Source organism: Stegostoma tigrinum, chromosome 31, assembly GCF_030684315.1.
Source record: "Stegostoma tigrinum isolate sSteTig4 chromosome 31, sSteTig4.hap1, whole genome shotgun sequence".
NCBI classification, from domain to species: Eukaryota; Metazoa; Chordata; class Chondrichthyes; order Orectolobiformes; family Stegostomatidae; genus Stegostoma; species Stegostoma tigrinum.
In genome coordinates this window covers 19,942,927-19,960,533 of record NC_081384.1, presented here as the reverse complement: position 1 = coordinate 19,960,533, position 17,607 = coordinate 19,942,927, and the positions used below count along the sequence as shown (strand labels likewise).

The 17,607-nt window shown below is 40.9% G+C and overlaps 1 protein-coding gene and 1 pseudogene across 16 annotated transcripts in view; both read left to right on the top strand.

The window, feature by feature from the left end:
* Positions 1-17,607, top strand: part of hdac5 (histone deacetylase 5) — a 316,103-nt gene that overhangs the window by 216,496 nt on the left and 82,000 nt on the right. For all 16 annotated transcript variants that reach the window (XM_059638855.1, XM_059638854.1, XM_059638860.1 and 13 more), the window contains one exon: positions 3,108-3,371. In XM_059638855.1, the coding sequence (XP_059494838.1) occupies positions 3,108-3,371 (264 nt within the window). The remainder of the gene's footprint in view (positions 1-3,107; positions 3,372-17,607) is intronic.
* On the top strand, positions 7,749-10,878 carry LOC125466321 (large ribosomal subunit protein eL32-like; annotated as a pseudogene).

The following is a 17,607-nucleotide window of genomic DNA, read 5'->3' as shown; positions in this document are numbered from 1 at the left end:
ACATGGAATCTTGTATATTATGTTGGTTCCGTCCATAATGGGGAAGAGGCTTTGGTTCTTGTTAGCTGTTGGCTTAACGTTGATGTAGGTTTATGTGCCACTCAGATGCCCAGTGGCCATAGGAGTCTATGGTCATTTCAGATGTGTTCTTGATGTATGGTAATGTGGCAAGCGTGTCGGGGTGCACTGTATCTTCCTGTTGTTGTTTGTGTGACAGGCATCGTCGGACCCAGCTGCTCGGGTATCCGTTGCCCCTAAAAACTTAATAGTGGTATTCTTCTTTTAGGCATAGCTCTGGGTTGCAGCAGTGTGTTGTGGCTCATTTGAATAGCGTTTTCGTGCAACTCCGTTTGAGAGTGTTGGGGTGGCTACTGTTGAACTTTTGGACTTGATCCTTGTGTGTGGCCTTTCTGTATACTTCGGTCAAAAATTCCCCATTGGCCCTGCGGTCTACCATCACGTCCAGGAACGGGAGCTGCTTGTTCTTTTCTTCCACTCCAGTGAATTTGCCAGTGAAAATGTTGTTTGTAACTTGGGTGTTTCTTCTAATTTAATTCATTTCATGAAGACTGTGTCGTCCACGTATTAGATCCATAGTTTGTGTTGGATCTGTGGAAGAGCCATGCTTTCAAACATCTGCATCACTGCTTCAGCTATTGGTCCAGAGATGGATGATCCAACAGGGAATTTCTGACTAAAGTATACAGAAAGGTCACACATACAGATCAAGTCCTAAACTTGAACAGTAACCACCCCAACACCCACGAACGAAGTTGCGTGAAAACATTATTCAAACAAGCCACAACACACAGCTGCAACCCAGAACTACGCCAAAATGAAGAAGAATACCTGAACCAAGTATTTAGGGACAACGGATACTCAAACACCTTGGCCTGACGATGCCTGTCACACAAACAACAACAGGAAGATGCAATGCACCCCGACGCGCTTGCCACGTTACCATACATCAAGAGCATAACTAACCACAAGCCGCCTAGGGCCACCAGGCATCAGAATGGCATACAAACCAGCAACAACCTTCCATCCCCTATTCCCAATTCCTCCGCCTCCGCCGCATCTGCTCCCACGATAAGACATTCCACTCCCGCACATCCCAGATGTCCAAGTTCTTCAAGGACCGCAACTTTTCCCCCACAGTGATCGAGAACGCCCTTGACCGCGTCTCCCGCATTTCCCGCGACACATCCCTCACACCCCGCCCCCGCCACAACCGCCCAAAGAGGATCCCCCTCATTCTCACACACCACCCCACCAACCTCCGGATACAACGCATCATCCTCCGACACTTCCGCCATCTACAGTCCGACCCCACCACCCAAGACATTTTTCCATCCCCACCCCTGTCTGCTTTCTGGAGAGACCACTCTCTCCGTGACTCCCTTGTTCACTCCACACTGCCCTCCAACCCCACCACACCCGGCACCTTCCCCTGCAACCGCAGGAGATGCTAGACTTGCCCCCACACCTCCTCCCTCACCCCTATCCCAGGCCCCAAGATGACATTCCACATTAAGCAGAGGTTCACCTGCACATCTGCCAATGTGGTATACTGCATCCACTGTACCCGGTGTGGCTCCCTCTACATTGGGGGAACCAAGCGGCGGCTTGGGGACCGCTTTGCAGAACACCTCCGCTCAGTTCACAACGAACAACTGCACCTCCCAGTCGCAAACCATTTCCACTCCCCCTCCCATTCTTTAGATGACATGTCCATCATGGGCCTCCTGCAGTGCCACAATGATGCCACCCGAAGGTTGCAGGAACAGCAACTCATATTCCGCCTGGGAACCCTGCAGCCTAATGGTATCAATGTGGACTTCACCAGTTTCAAAATCTCCCCTTCCCCCACCGCATCCCTAAACCAGCCCAGTTCGCCCCCTCCCCCCACTGCACCACACAACCAGCCCAGCTCTTCCTCTCCACCCACTGCATCCCAAAACCAGTCCAACCTGTCTCTGCCTCCCTAACCTGTTCTTCCTCTCACCCATCCCTTCCTCCCACCCCAAGCTGCACCCCCATCTACCTACTAACCTCATCCCACCTCCTTGACCTATCCGTCTTCCCTGGACTGACCTATCCCCTCCCTACCTCCCCACCTATACCCTCTCCACCTATCTTCTTTTCTCTCCATCTTCGGTCCGCCTCCCCATCTCTCCCTATTTATTCCAGAACCCTCACCCCAGCCCCCTCTCTGATGAAGGGTCTAGGCCCGAAACGTCAGCTTTTGTGCTCCTGAGATGCTGCTGGGCCTGCTGTGTTCATCCAGCCTCACATTTTATTATCTATCAACCTTATGCCAACTACTAACAAGAACTAAAGACCCCTTACCCACTATGGCCAGAACCAACGTAATATCCAAGGTTCCATGCAAGGTTTGCGACGGACAGGAAGAAAGCTGTCTGTGGGAATACATGCAAACTAACTAGCAACAAAAAGACACAACCAATACTCACTTGTCTCCGTACACACAGACAAGGAGTACCACCAATTTGATTGTGACAACATCAGGATCCTAGGACAAGCCAAACAGAGACCAGCGTGGGAATTCCTAGAGACTTGGCTTTCCACCAAGAAGGCCATCAATAAACATGTAGAATTAGACCCTATATATGCACCACTGCAAAGAAAAACCGGAAGTGAGGTAACCAACTCCAACGGACCCCAGAGTTTAAATAGCAAGCGGGAAAATACAACAATGCTTCATCAGAGGCTGCACTGATGATGTTAACCCAGCAGGGTAATGAAACGTCTGCAATCTTATGAACCAGCTTGGCAAATGAACCAACCACAGCATCCACAACCCGAGCTAAAAATTTACTGAAGAATATTTGATTATCTCAGCTTCAGTCGCCATTTCTTGAATGAGATGCAATGATCCTTAAATCCACTTTTAAGATTAATCATGAACTTACTGTATATTCTAATCACTAACAATTTACTGAATAGTGACTTATTTTTCACAATTTTTCCTGTTTAGTTTACTCCTAATCAACTTTACACCAGTGAGAATAAACTTCATATTTGGGTACGCGCTAATCAATGATTGTGTGTTATTAGCTTTGTTTGTGTGTGAATGTCTGTCGTAGATGCTTTCCAAGTCGAGTGAATCACCTCGGCAGCCTCCAAGTCACCCTGAGGAGACTGAAGAAGAGCTGTGTGAGCAACAAGACATGCAAGAAGATCAGGCACCTCCAAGTAGCAGCAGTATCAACTCCAGCGGAAGTGAAGCAACAAATGAAGTTCTTGAACAGGATACAATGCAAGTGAAGGATGAGCCACCAGATAGTGAAGAGGAAGATCAACTAGAAGATCAGAAAGAAGGTGAAGAACAACTTCCACATTTTAATCAGGTAATCCCAGTTCTTTGTTACTTTTCATCGTATACGTACTATGACAAAAGTAGCCTCAGTCAATGATTTTCAAGCTATCCACTTCAGTTTTCTGGTTTTATTTGTTATAGTAAATGAAAACAATTTTATTGTCTATGTGTGCTTCAATTTTTTAAAACAGTCAGAGGTGAAAAATGTCAAACTGAGTTGAACTAAAATATAATTTAATTTTAAGCATCACAATAGAGTCATGTTTCCTTCACTCTCAAGTGCTTTTGAGCTCTAATACTTGGTTAATAAAACTGCTAAAAGGGTTGAATGAAAAAGTTCTGTGGAAGGGTCACCAGATCTGAAATGTTAACTCTGATTTTTTCTTCACAGATGTTGCAAGACCTACTGAGCTTTTCCAGCACCTGTTTCTGTTGTGGGGTGATTGAAAAGCCTCTTTAAAAACAATACATAAGTGGAGCATGTTTTTCTTGCTTTTGTTTTAGAAGTTAAGTCTTAAGACAATTGTTATGAACAATTAAGGAACTGTGAATTGTAAATCTTCACTAACTTTTGTTTATATATACATCAAAAAATTATAAGCTTAAAAGTAACATGGAATAAATACTCCTTGACCTGTCCATCCTCCCCGGACTGACCTATCCCCTCCCTACCTCCCCACCTTTACTCTCCTCTCCACCTGTCTTCTTTTCTCTCCATCTTCAATCCACCTCTTCCCCCCCCCACCTCCCTATTTATTTCAGAACCCTCTCCCCATCCCCCTCTCTGATGAAGAGTCTAGGCCCGAAACGTCAGCTTTTGTGCTCCTGAGATGCTGCTTGGCCTGCTGTGTTCATCCAGCTTCACACTTTGCTATCTTGGACTAAATATTTGTTTTGTTTTTGCTTTTGCAAGTATTTTGTCTGCTTTTTGATATAACTACATGTTTCATTTACACCGAGTTTAAGACTTAACAGCACATCTTACATACAAGAGGCATCACTGAAGACTGAGCCAGTTATAAGTTTAGACTTCTTTATCGGGTAAATTTCCTGTAGCAATACCAACAGCAGGTACAAACGGAACACTCTGGAAGACAGTAAAGCTTAATAAGTCACAGAGTACTGCAACAGATACTGCTCTGTATTTGTAAAATATTCCTTACTGTCCTGTTTTGACACTATCATCTTTGTAATTTATTACTACTCTACTTTAATTCGTGTACAGTTTGGATTACTTGTTACTTTGGTTAAGGCGTGTGGCTCTTATACCTACCTTGTTATTCCAGCCGCTTGGTTTGTCTCCAGCACCATTTTACTTTTATTTTTTGTAATTATGTCTCGGCCTCAATTCATCAGATCATAGGTCATCCCTTCACTTGCTGTTCAGCTGGTGATACTTTATTTGTACTGTCTGATGCTTTTATTCACCTGCAGAGACTTGTTATTTGGCCCGTTGACACTCCATTTGTGCAATCTTTTGATCTCTCTGCCTATAAATTCTGTGCCTGTGTGCTTTTCTTCATTTCACCCGATAAAGGAGCAGCACTCCAAAAGCTTGTGGTTGCAAAGAAACCTGTTGGATTATAACCAGGTGTCATTTGACTTCTGACCTTGTCCACCCCAGTCCAACACTGGCACCTCCGCATCGTGAGATATTGTGAGCAACCTGTCTCCTAATCATCTTAATAGTGATGTTGGGAGTATAACAGAATTTTTTTTAACTTCAAGAAATTACTTGCTTGTACCAAAACAGAAATATGCAGGAGTTTTTTTCAAACTTTAATGTGGAATGTCAGCAAATTTCAGAAGCATCCTTTCACTCCTGCAGATTTTACAGGAAATAACAACTTCCATTAGAAATAAAATGCTAGTTTAGCCTTGCTTAACTTTACAAGAACTTCCTCATATAAGGCTGTACTGTCAGTAGCTTATCTGTTGAAATAATAAATCCAGAGTAATCCTAACTAAGGTTTATTATTAATATTAATCTCTAATAATATTGTTCTATAAAGTGAGTTTACATTGTCTCAACTTTGTGAAAGATGCTAACAAGATCAAATCTCTTTTTATAAAGTTATCAACGGTACTAAACAGTGCTATTTGCTGTTGCAGCACCCCAATCCATTATTATTTGTTATGGGTCTTGATCCATTCATTAACCCAAACATTACATGTTATTCACAGCATAGCAACTGATCATTCAGACCAATAAGCCTATATCAGTGTGTGTTTATACTCCACATAAACTTCCTTCCAGTCTTGATTTTTGAACCCCGTACTGTTCTGCTCCTTTCTTCCTCATGTGTTTTTTCTAGTACATCAATGTTATTTGTCTCAGCTATTTCATGTACTAGTGAGTTCCGTGTTCTCACCATTCACTGGATAATTTCAAGAGTATAGAAATCAATACATTTCAAAATTACTTCATTGACTGAAAAAACATTTCTAATATGTATTAATAGTTATGAAAGGTACTGTAGAAATATTTTTTCCTGAAGATGTTTATCCTCTGTTTCAACTATTATTACACATATTTACAGCTTGTGGTTCTGATTTCACCTGCAAGTAGAAGTTTATTCCTCGCTATGTTTACCTGATTAAACCCTTCAAAAACCTCGGTTTTAGAGAAATGACTTGCAGTCTGTTCAGTCGTTCCCAATGAATATAATCCTTCAGTTCTGGTTTCGTTCTAGTAGTTCTTTTATGCACTACTCTAATTCCCTGCTATGATAAAAGTTTGAGGATTGAATCTTAGGTAGATGGAAATTCTGTTTGCAAGTCATTTTACTGCAGGATTAAGTTACATTTAAGTAGGATGTTTAATGTAGTGTTATCATTGGACAAGTAAATAGCTACGATCAGTTTTGCAATGTGAAACGTATAATAGAATTTCGAAATGAGACCTCAAACAGAAATTGCAACAGAAATGAGTTCTACAACTGTTTTTGTGCAGGCTACAAACTAGTTTATTCTTTGGCCTCCTTTTCTAAAAAATAAATGCTTTTGATATTTTTTTTCTTGCTGTGTCTAGCTCCATAGCATAATCTAAATTTTATATTTTGTTACAGAATATTTTTTCAGCATCTACTGGATAATTTCTGGACTACACCAGTCGATATGTTTCAGAATTACTTAATTGACTGCATAAGCATTTTAAAGTTAAATATGATGGGAATCGAACTATACTGTGAGAGGGAAAAAAAAGTATGTAGATCAGTATGATTGGTACATTGGCCAAATGAAATGAAGTAAAGGCAAGAAACCTAAAGACAGTAAACCTTGTTGAGCTTAATAGCCCATTTCTGTGCTGTACGATCGGGTGAAACACTCGAGCTTCTTAATTCAAAAGGTTGTAGGTTTAAACCCGTCTCCAGTACTCAAGCTCAGAACGCAAGCTTATTTCTCTGTGTAGCACTGAAGTCTTGTTTTATTGCTGAAGCTGTTGGGTTTTTTTTAAAATCAATGATCAGACAGTTTGTTAGAGCGAACATAAAAAATCCAATGCAATTTTTTAATGAACCATTTAACCACCGAGCATCACAGCAGAGAAGGTGAGCTTAGGGATCTATGGAATATTTTTATGCTCTTTCTTAGGATGCAGATGTTGCTGGCAAGCCCAGTATTTGTCTCATTCTTGTTTTGCATCAGTCCTTTAGTATTATGACAGCATTCAGTTATGTTAGAATAGTCCTATTTAACGGGCCTGAGAGGTTTTTTGCCCTTCCTGTGCAGAAGTGCTACTTGTGGCCCCAAATTAGCACTGTTGGTTATTCTTGATATGTTGAAGTGCAAGTGCAAATTGATATTCAGTAGCGAATTATACTGTATTGCAATAGCTGTTATAGTACTGCATTTTATATATATATGTTCCAGATTTCAGATGCAAAATTTAAAGAAGACACTTAGTGCTGCAAAATGGTAGTATAAATATATGGGGAAATGTACATTTTAAAGAAAATTGACTTTTTCAGATCATTTCATCATTAAGCAAGTGAATTCAAGAAAATAAAATTAAAAGGTATGATTACAGAGAAAACATTGAGCTTACTGCAAAAGAACAGTTGAGAATTTGATTGAGCTGGTTACTATACTTCCTGAAACAATTGAATTTACAGTGCTTTTATAAAGTTTAAAGAGCGTCTAATCCAATTATTAAATTCCTGAGTTTTTAAAGAAGTAGCATCTAGATTTCTGCTAATTCAACTGAATTGTTGAAAATAACTGCATTTGTGAAGGATTCACAGGCAGTGGGAGATTAAAAAATAATCAAGACTGAGAATAGGCTTATCGCCTCAATATCAGTGGTAAGGAAAACCTGGAAAATGACAGCTGAATAAGTAATCATAATTTGGATTCAGGTAGGTTCCAGGGACACTCTAATTATGAATATCAGCAAAGTATTGAAAGTATGAGGTTACATAAGTACAAGGCTGAAGCATTCACAGCCATTTGTTGTCAGTTGTGTCAAATGGATGACACACCATGGTTACCTCCTGAGAAGGCACTGTCGAATCCAGTCTTCAGCTCCAGAAGTAGCTGCACCTCTAGCAAAACTTTTTCAGTGAGCTACAACACTGCTATCTACCTGGTAAAGTGGAAAATTTCAAAGTTATGTCCTGTCCGCAAAAGTGAGGATAAATCTGAACTGGTCAGTTACCATGTTATTTGTCTCCTGTCGTTGACCAGTCATGTTTCACAAGGATTGATGCTGGGTCCACTTTTGTTTCTAATTTATATAAGTGTTTAGATGACAATATAGAAGACATGGTTTATAAGTTTGCAGATGACACTAAGATTGTTGGCATAGTGGATAGAGAAGTAGGTTACCTAAGATTGCAAAGAGATCTTGATCAGTTGGGTCAATGAGCTGAAGAGTGGCACATGGAGTTTATTTTGGATAAATGCGAGATATTGCGTTTTGATAAAACAAACAATGGCAGGACTTGCACACTTAAAAGTAGGGCCTTGGATAGTGTTGTGAAACACTGACACTAAGGGATTCAGGTGAATAATTTATTGAAATTTGCCCCACGTATAAATAGGGTGGGTAAGAAGTCATTTAGCATACTTGCCTTTATTGCTCAGACTTTTAAGTGTAGGAGTTGGGACATCATGTTGAGGTTCTGCAGGACTTTGGTGAGGCCTCTTCTGGACTATTGTGTTCAGTTCTGGTTGCCCTCTTACAGGAATGATATTATTAAGGTGGAAAGCATTCAGACAAGATTTTCCAGGATGTTGCCAGGAATGGGTGGTTTCATTTTTAGGGAGAGGCTGGAAAGGCTGAGACTTTTTTCCACTGGAGCATAGGTTGAGAGATAAACGTGTAGAGTTTCATGAAGTCATGAGTGGTATAGATAAGGAGAATGGCAGGTGTCTGCCCCCTACGTGGGGGATTTCAAGACTAGGACGCATATTTTTAAGGTGAGAAGAGAAAGACTTAATAAAGACACGAGGACGTTTCTTTTGCACAGTAAGTGGTTTATGTGTGGAATGAACTTCTATAAGAAGTGGTAGATGTGGGTGCATTCACAATCTCTAAGTGACATTTAGATCAGTACTTGAATAAGAAATGTTTGGAGGGATGTAGGCCAAGCATGGGCAGATGGGGGAAGTTTAGTTTGGAATTATGGTCGGCATCGACTGGTTGGACTGAAGGGTCCGTTTCTGTGCCGTATGACTCTATGATTACTAATTATCGGAAATTGTATTCAGCTGTGCTATCAAGTGATACTACTTCATCAACAATGTAATTTTTGCCAACACCACTCTGCCACAAATCTTGTTACAGCTTGATGAAAATATGGGCAAATGAAATGACTTTCAGATGAGGTGAAATTGCCTACCCTTGACATCAAGGCAGCATTTGACCAAATGTGATGTTCAGGAGCTATTGGGCTGAATTTTATCAAAAAAATCAACCAAATACCAATTTTGGGCAGTTGCATGGAGGTTCTCACTCTCTGAGATTTAGCAAGTTATGCAAGTCTCTGCTGTTCACCACATTATGTATGTCCCTTTAGTGCTGATACAAACTGGCCCCAGTTGGTTAAGAGCAGTCGATATTCATTAGTCTACTGAGGAATCCTCATGTTGCACAATGGTGGTTTCCCTATTCCTCAACTGAGAGGCCCGGTTTCAAGTCAGGCCTGCTCCAGAGATGTGTGATAACATCTCTGAGTAGATTAATTAGAAAAATACGGGTTTTTTTAAATTAAGAAACAAATGGTAGGGATGCAGTAGTAGTGTGCCTGCCTCTGAGCAAGGAGACCCAGGTTCATATCCCCTACTCCAGAGATGTGTCTTAGTGTTTCTGACCAGATTGATTTTTTTTTTAAAAAAAAGTTCCGCTATCTCTTGCATGATAATCCCTACATCAGGGCAAGAAGGTTAGGGTTCGGTTTCCACCTGCTCCAAAGGTATGTCATAATATATCTCATCATATTGATTAAAAACATCTACATCTGGTACAAGCCTAACTGCTGTGAAATAGTTATTTGATTGAAATATAATTAGAGAAAAGTAATGGATTTTTTTATTTTGCATGCAAAAAAAAAGAAGAATCAAGTTCTGCAGTTCCGCTTCTGGTGCCCAGAAAGCACCCAACAGGTATCAAAGCTGCCCTAAGACCACTTGTCACCTAACATTGTGAAGAAATAAAGGAAGAAGTTAATATGTCACCAGTCGGATTGGTATGTGAAGATTGTACATATCTGGCAAAAGCCCAGAGGGATTGACAGCAGAGTGCGTAGGTGGTTTGAGGGTCAGATTCTCTTGCCCGTTAGATACACCAGTATCAAGAAGACCAAACACATGCTGCCATGTAGGGAAATTGCTAATGCACAGCATCAAAGATTTGGAAGTCCTCATGATGTGCGTCAAAAACTACTACACCAAGATTGCTCACAGTATCATCTTCAAAACCAACAAAACCATTTTGGAGAGGGCAGCCAAGCTTGCAGTTATGATCACCAATACTGACTGTAGTTTATGCAGTGAAGAAAATGAAATTGCTTTGGCAAAACTGCAACTCCTTGAAAAATTTTAAAATACCAGGAAAAAAGAGCCACCTTCTAGACAATGGTCTTATGATCCAGTGGTACTGTCCCTACCTTTGGACCTGAAGGTCCACGTTCAATTCCCAGCAATCCTGAGTATGTGATGGCATGTTTGAATAGATTAAAAGTATCAAGAAAAGGTCTGAATTCTTCCCTAAGTGGGGTGTTGGTTTCTGGTCAAGGAAAAGTGCTGGAAAAGATAAATGAAAGTAATTCCTGTTTCTAGCAAGAAACAAAGTTCCCAGTAACATTTTAAAATTAAATGGATGAATCATGCTGCAGGATCACAAATAATGACTATCTACCTGTATTTTTGGATTTGAAAGAATGAAGTGGAGATGTGGTCATGTGCCAGTTCTCTACTCAAGATGAAGCAAGGTATGGCTTTCGCTTCATTATGCTCCGGAAGGAGTAAAATTTGAAATAAATTATTTTCAGAGCTCAGTGTGACGGACCTGAATAGCTGAGTTGGAGATTCTAATATGATTTCTGTACAGAATTTACTAAAAGATCGACTTGTGTGAAACTTACAAAGTATTGTCGTTATTTGATAAATAAAACATAGTCAATCCACAGAAGAGTATATCATTGGATTTGAAAGTTCTCTCAATGACTAGAAATTCTGGAGTCTGTTCTGGCATTGAAGGTATTACATCATGCACAAGTGGTGCACACCAACTTGCAGTTTTTACAGGTTTTGTGATTACGACTCTCTTTTTGAACAAATAGTTGCTGCGTAAATAGATCCAGTCCTGATACCTTCACAGGACATATTGGGAATTCTGTGGTGATACAGATCTTGGAAAACTCTATGATTATTGACTCGTAAAGTTGAAGGGTGCCTAGTCCCAAGCACCTGTATAAGTTTGGTTTTGGTGAAATGTGTTTTGAAGACAGTCACACCCTTAGATTTCCCAATCAAAGGAATATGCAGGTTTAAGTTATGGACAAAAATAAATAAGTCTCAGAGATCCAAGGGTAATTGTAAATATATGGTTCTACTTTGATTTCAAATAACACCATAACAGAAATTATCTAAGGATGAGGAAGCAAATATTTGAAGCAATTTATGAAACAGATAGTTCCAAGAATGAATATGATCAGGCGAATAGTCAGAAAATATTGTTAGTGAGCAAAGAATTAAGTTAGTTTATAAATATCTTAGTTGCTGAAGCATTGATTTGTATCTATTAAACAAAATTGTGATTCCTCAATAGTGTCTGGCTTAAATTGGCTGACCTGTCATTTGGAAACTGTAGATAAAACATACTAAAATTGGGTTAAAGAATACAAAAGCTCAACTTGCTTTTGATTGAAGGATGATAATTTGTTAGCATTTTCAAAGAAAATTGCTCTTCCCTGTGAAACTGCGAATATTTGAAATTGCAAATAAATTGTGCGTCATTTCTTAAAGCCTGATGTCGTTCAGTGACGTATCATTATTACTCAGTCTTAATGGGGAGAAAAAAATGAAAATGTGTTTGGACATGTAGAATGAAGGAGCAGTTGTATTCTGTAGTGGTAAACTTGCAGTCCATGGGATTGGGCCATTATTGTATTCTAGTGAGGGGAAACCTGAAGCTTCTTGTTGAACAGCTGTTGTGTACCTCTGCAGATTGGAGTGTGGCTGTTAAAACGATTATGTGGAAATTGCATTAACAATTTGCTCATCTGCCACAAAGCTGCAGTTTACTGGATGCCAGAATTAGGGATATAGAATACAAATCCCACGTGAAACATGTCACTCAATTCCCGACTCCTCAAAGCCTATTTATCACTTAGTTTCTGTTCTGCTTGTTAACATGTACGCAATTTTGATAGATTTTGAAATAGCAAATTGAAAGGTAATGAGGATGGACTAAGGATATGCTGGAAGAAACATTAAATAATAGAATCAGTCATACATTGAGGAAACTTTAAATGGTTATTCAGTAGATTGCAAGAAAAATGTATTCTGCTTAAATCCAGAAACAAGAAAACTAGTTTTGAGGTACTGCAGATGAATAAATGATTTCTGAAAAAATTTTACAAAAAGAAAGAGACTTTAAAGACAAAACAAAATATTGGAAAGGAAGAAAAAAATGTAATGCAAGAGCATTAGAAAGCTTGAAAGACAGGCAAATTGGTAAGTTCTGTTTAGCACAGATAAATGTGAGGTAATTAAATGCAATTTGATAAAAAAAACTCTTCGAAAGTAGGAAGTTAAATTGGTGGACAAGCAAAGGGTCTCAGCACACAGTGAAGATACACTAAAAACAGTATTGCAAGCAGAAAGCAAGGAAAAATGATAGTCCTGCCCTGGAATTTGCTTCTTGCTATATTAAGTTCAAAAGTAACGAAGTTCTGTTTTGACCGTGTAGGACCTCAATCAAACCATGCACTGAGCACGGTTTGGGGCTTCCATAGCCAATGTGCATAGAAACAATGGAGAAAGTTTGAAGAATATTTAATAAGATAGCACTGGAAATTTGATCTTGCTATCAGGAAAAGTTGATTTGCCCAGCCTGTCGTCTTTGGAAAAGAGAATACATGGAATACACCAAATAAGAGGTCTTCAAAGTTAGAATTAGATTGATCAGAGTCACCATGTTAGGAATATGTTCACCTTTGGAAGAGTCCAAAACTAAGAGCAGTAAATAAAAATGGATGTTAATAAATCAAAATAACCAGTAAAAGAAAAAAAAATTCTTTACACCAAGTAGTTACAATGTAAAATTTTCTACCACAAAGGACTTGCTTGTCTTTGAAAAAGACATTGGAAGAAGAAATAATAGAGTATCAAGCTTAAAGAGAAGGCATAGACAGTTCAAAGACTGGATAGAATATAACAGCAAAGTGGGAGAGATAGAAAACAAGAAACTACAGGTCAGATGGCTTAAAGTGTTAAGAGGGAAAATATTGAAAGCTATTCATCAAAAAGTTACGCTAGGGCAAGGTAATAAGATATTCAACATAATTAGGCAGAGTCAACATGAAAAGGAAATCACATCTTTTGTGGGTTAGCAAGATGTAATGAATGAGGTAACACATTTGAGACATCAAATGTTTACAATTTCTGTAAATGGCTTTGATGAATGTACAGAGGTATGGTTGCTAATTTGCTTTCCAAAGTCTGATAGAATTGTTGTGCACCTAGTTTGTCAACTGAACAACTGGCTTGCAGTGCAGAGTAATGCCCACAGGAGGCTCAATTCCCATACCAACTGAGGTCCTGCCTTCTCAGCTGGATTCCTTGCATGAGGCATGGTGACCTTCAGGCTAAACTCACCACCAAATACCACGGTCTCTAATGAAACTTCTGGAACTATGGCAACTTTACCTTTATGTCACATTCAGATTAGATTTTATTGTCTCATGTCCCCGAGTACAGGAGTACAGTGAGAAGTGTATAGAATCACCACCCTCCGTACCATCGTAGAATACAAAAATTAAAATTAAAAGCAAGAACAGAAATTAAAGAACCAGAAATAAACGGAAAAGAAAATGAAAAGAAAAATCACATAGGCAGGAAATTTAATCATGAAGAGGACATGAGGCTACAAGAAGCTATTGTGAGGTTAAGTGAGTTGGCAAAGATGTAATAAATGGTGTATAATGTGGGAAAATGTGAAATTGTCCAATTTGGCAAAAATAATAAAAATCAAAATTAAAACAAAGAATTGTAGATCCTGCAGATCTGAACCAAAAACAAAAGTTGCTGGCAAAACTCACAGAAACTCAGAATTGATGAAAAGTCATTACACTCAATATTAAGTGGACACTTCGGGTCCCAACCCAGAAATGGGGAGGGAGAAGGGAGCTGGGAAATGAATAGAGAGGGGGACAGGTGGTGCTCGGGTCTAAACATAGAATGCATCTGTTTTAAAATCTCCCATCCCTGACATCATCCCTGCCTCCTTGACCTGACACAACCTGTCCATCTTCTCTCCCACCTATCCACCCCGCACATCCCACTGATCAATCTCCATCGCTCCCTACCTGCACTCACCCATCACCATTCCACCTACCTTCCCCAGCTCCAACCCCACCCCTCCTCTGTCTATTTATTTCCCAGTTCCCTTCCCCCTCCCTATTTCTGAAGAAGGGTCCCAACCCAAAATGTCAACTTTCCTGTTCCTCTGATGCTGCCTGGCCTGCTGTGTTCTTCCAGCTCTGCACTGTGTTATATCTGACTCCAGCATCTTGCTATCTCTGGACTCAGTGTTAACTTTGCTTTCTTCTCACAGATGCTGCTATACTTGCTGTGTTTCAATAGTGATTTCAGTTTTTGTTTCAGAATTAAAAAATTATGTAAATGCTAATAAATTGCAAAGTTCTGAAATGAAGAGGGATCAGGATATTCTCATTCATGAACACCAATAGGTTGTGTCCAGGTTCAGTATGTAATTAGGAAAACCAATAGTAATCCTTCATCACAATGCACCTGGATGCAAAAATAGGTAAATTATGCTTCCCTTATTCAGGGGACTGGTGAGACTGCATCTGGAGTACTGTGCACGGTTGTTTTCCGAACCCAAGGTTTGTTCCCTCTCGGGTAGGGAAGTCCAAAACTAAAGTGCACAGTTATAGAATGATAGGGGAAAGAAAGATTTCAAAGGAATCTGGGGGCAATATTTTCATGCAGTGTGTGGTGTTTGGATGGAATGAGGATATCTTGGAGGCATTTAAACATTAAAAGACATCTGGATGGATACATGAATAAGAAGGGTTTAGAGGGATATGGGCCACATACTGGCACATGGGACTAGATCAGTTTAGGATATTTGGTCAGTGTTGACAAGTTAGACCAAAGAGTCTTTTACCGTGCTGTATAACTCTGAAACTGTGACCTATGTAAGAAATGCATTGAAGGCAGTTCAGATAAGGTTTGCTGGACTAATACCTGGAATGGATGGGTTGTCTTATAAGTAAGTGTTGGATAGGCTAGATTTGTATTCACGGGAGTTTAAAAGAGCAAGAGGTGATGTGATTGAGGCATAGAAAATCCTGAGCCGTCTTAGCAAGGTTGACGTGCTCTTGTAGAAAAATCTAGAATGAGGTGTTAGAGATAATGGGAACTGCAGATGCTGGAGAATTCCAAAATAATAAAATGTGAGGCTGGATGAACACAGCAGGCCAAGCAGCATCTCAGGAGCACAAAAGCTGACGTTTCGGGCCTAGACCCTTCATCAGAGAGGGGGATGGGGAGAGGGAACTGGAATAAATAGGGAGAGAGGGGGAGGCGGACCGAAGATGGAGAGTAAAGAAGATAGGTGGAGAGAGTGTAGTTGGGGAGGTAGGGAGGGGATAGGTCGGTCCAGGGAAGACGGACAGGTCAAGGAGGTGGGATGAGGTTAGTAGGTAGCTGGGGGTGCGGCTTGGGGTGGGAGGAAGGGATGGGTGAGAGGAAGAACCGGTTAGGGAGGCAGAGACAGGTTGGACTGGTTTTGGGATGCAGTGGGTGGGGGGGGAAGAGCTGGGCTGGTTGTGTGGTGCAGTGGGGGGAGGGGACGAACTGGGCTGGTTTAGGGATGCAGTAGGGGAAGGGGAGATTTTGAAACTGGTGAAGTCCACATTGATACCATATGGCTGCAGGGTTCCCAGGCGGAATATGAGTTGCTGTTCCTGCAACCTTCGGGTGGCATCATTGTGGCAGTGCAGGAGGCCCATGATGGACATGTCATCTAAAGAATGGGAGGGGGAGTGGAAATGGTTTGCGACTGGGAGGTGCAGTTTTTTGCAAACTGAGCGGAGGTGTTCTGCAAAGCGGTCCCCAAGCCTCCGCTTGGTTTCCCCAATGTAGAGGAAGCCGCACCGGGTACAGTGGATGCAGTATACCACATTGGCAGATGTACAGGTGAACCTCTGCTTAATATGGAATGTCATCTTGGGGCCTGGGATAGGGGTGAGGGAGGAGGTGTGGGGACAGGTGTAGCATTTCCTGCGGTTGCAGGGGAAGGTGCCGGGTGTGGTGGGGTTGGAGGGCAGTGTGGAGCGAACAAGGGAGTCACGGAGAGAGTGGTCTCTCCGGAAAGCTGACAGGGGTGGGGATGGAAAAATGTCTTGGGTGGTGGGGTCGGATTGTAAATGGCGGAAGTGTCGGAGGATAATGCGTTGTATCTGGAGGTTGGTAGGGTGGTGTGTGAGAACGAGGGGGATCCTCTTGGGGCCATTGTGGCGGGGGCGGGGTGTGAGGGATGTGTTGTGGGAAATACGGGAGATGCGGTCAAGGGCGTTCTCGATCACTGTGGGGGGAAATTTGCGGTCCTTAAAGAACTTGGACATCTGGGATGTGCGGGAGTGGAATGTCTTATCGTGGGAGCAGATGCGGCGGAGGCGGAGGAATTGGGAATAGGGGATGGAATTTTTGCAGGAGGGTGGGTGGGAGGAGGTGTATTCTAGGTAGCTGTGGGAGTCGGTGGGCTTGAAATGGACATCAGTCTTATTATCTTAGAATGAGGTGTTACTGTCTACAAAATCAGTGACTGTCTATTTAAAATAAAAATTAGGCAAATTGTTTTCTCTGTAGGTCATAGGTCTTTAGAACCTTCTGCTTCTACAACCTTTTCAGGAAGAGTCCTTGAATATTTTTCTAACAGAGGTAGGTAGCTCTTTGTTGAGCAAAGGGGTGAAAGGTTATTTGGGTTACACTGAAGTGCAGATCTGAGGTTACAGTCAGATCAGCCACATTTGAGTGGTGAAGCTGGCTCAAGGGTCTGAATAGTTTACTGCTGCTCCTAATTTTATTATTGTAAATGGGAATATGATGTGCTGAAAATTTGAGTTGTTATGTGGAATGCAGAGGGAATCATAGAATATAAATAGCACAAATTAGTTGCCCTGAATTGTTTGTTACTGCGCTGTGTCCTATATCTACACCACTTGTTAGAACCCATCAGAAATTGTTACTTTAATAGGGATGTTATTGCTTCTTCTTTCTGATTAGCATGGATCTTTTGAGTAAGTAACACAGAAGTACCATGTCCACTGGTACATGTAGATTACATTGAGAAATGTAACAAAAGCAGAAATTGCTGGAGATACTGAGTAGGTCTGTGGGAAGAAAGCAGGGACAGAAGTCAGATGACACCAGGTTATAGCCCAACAGGTTTATTTGAAATCACAAGCTTTCATAACATTGCCCCTTCATCAAATGAAGTGAGGGAGAAGCACACAGGCACAAAATTTATAGGCAGAGAGATCAAAAAATTGTGGAAAATGGAGCATTGACCG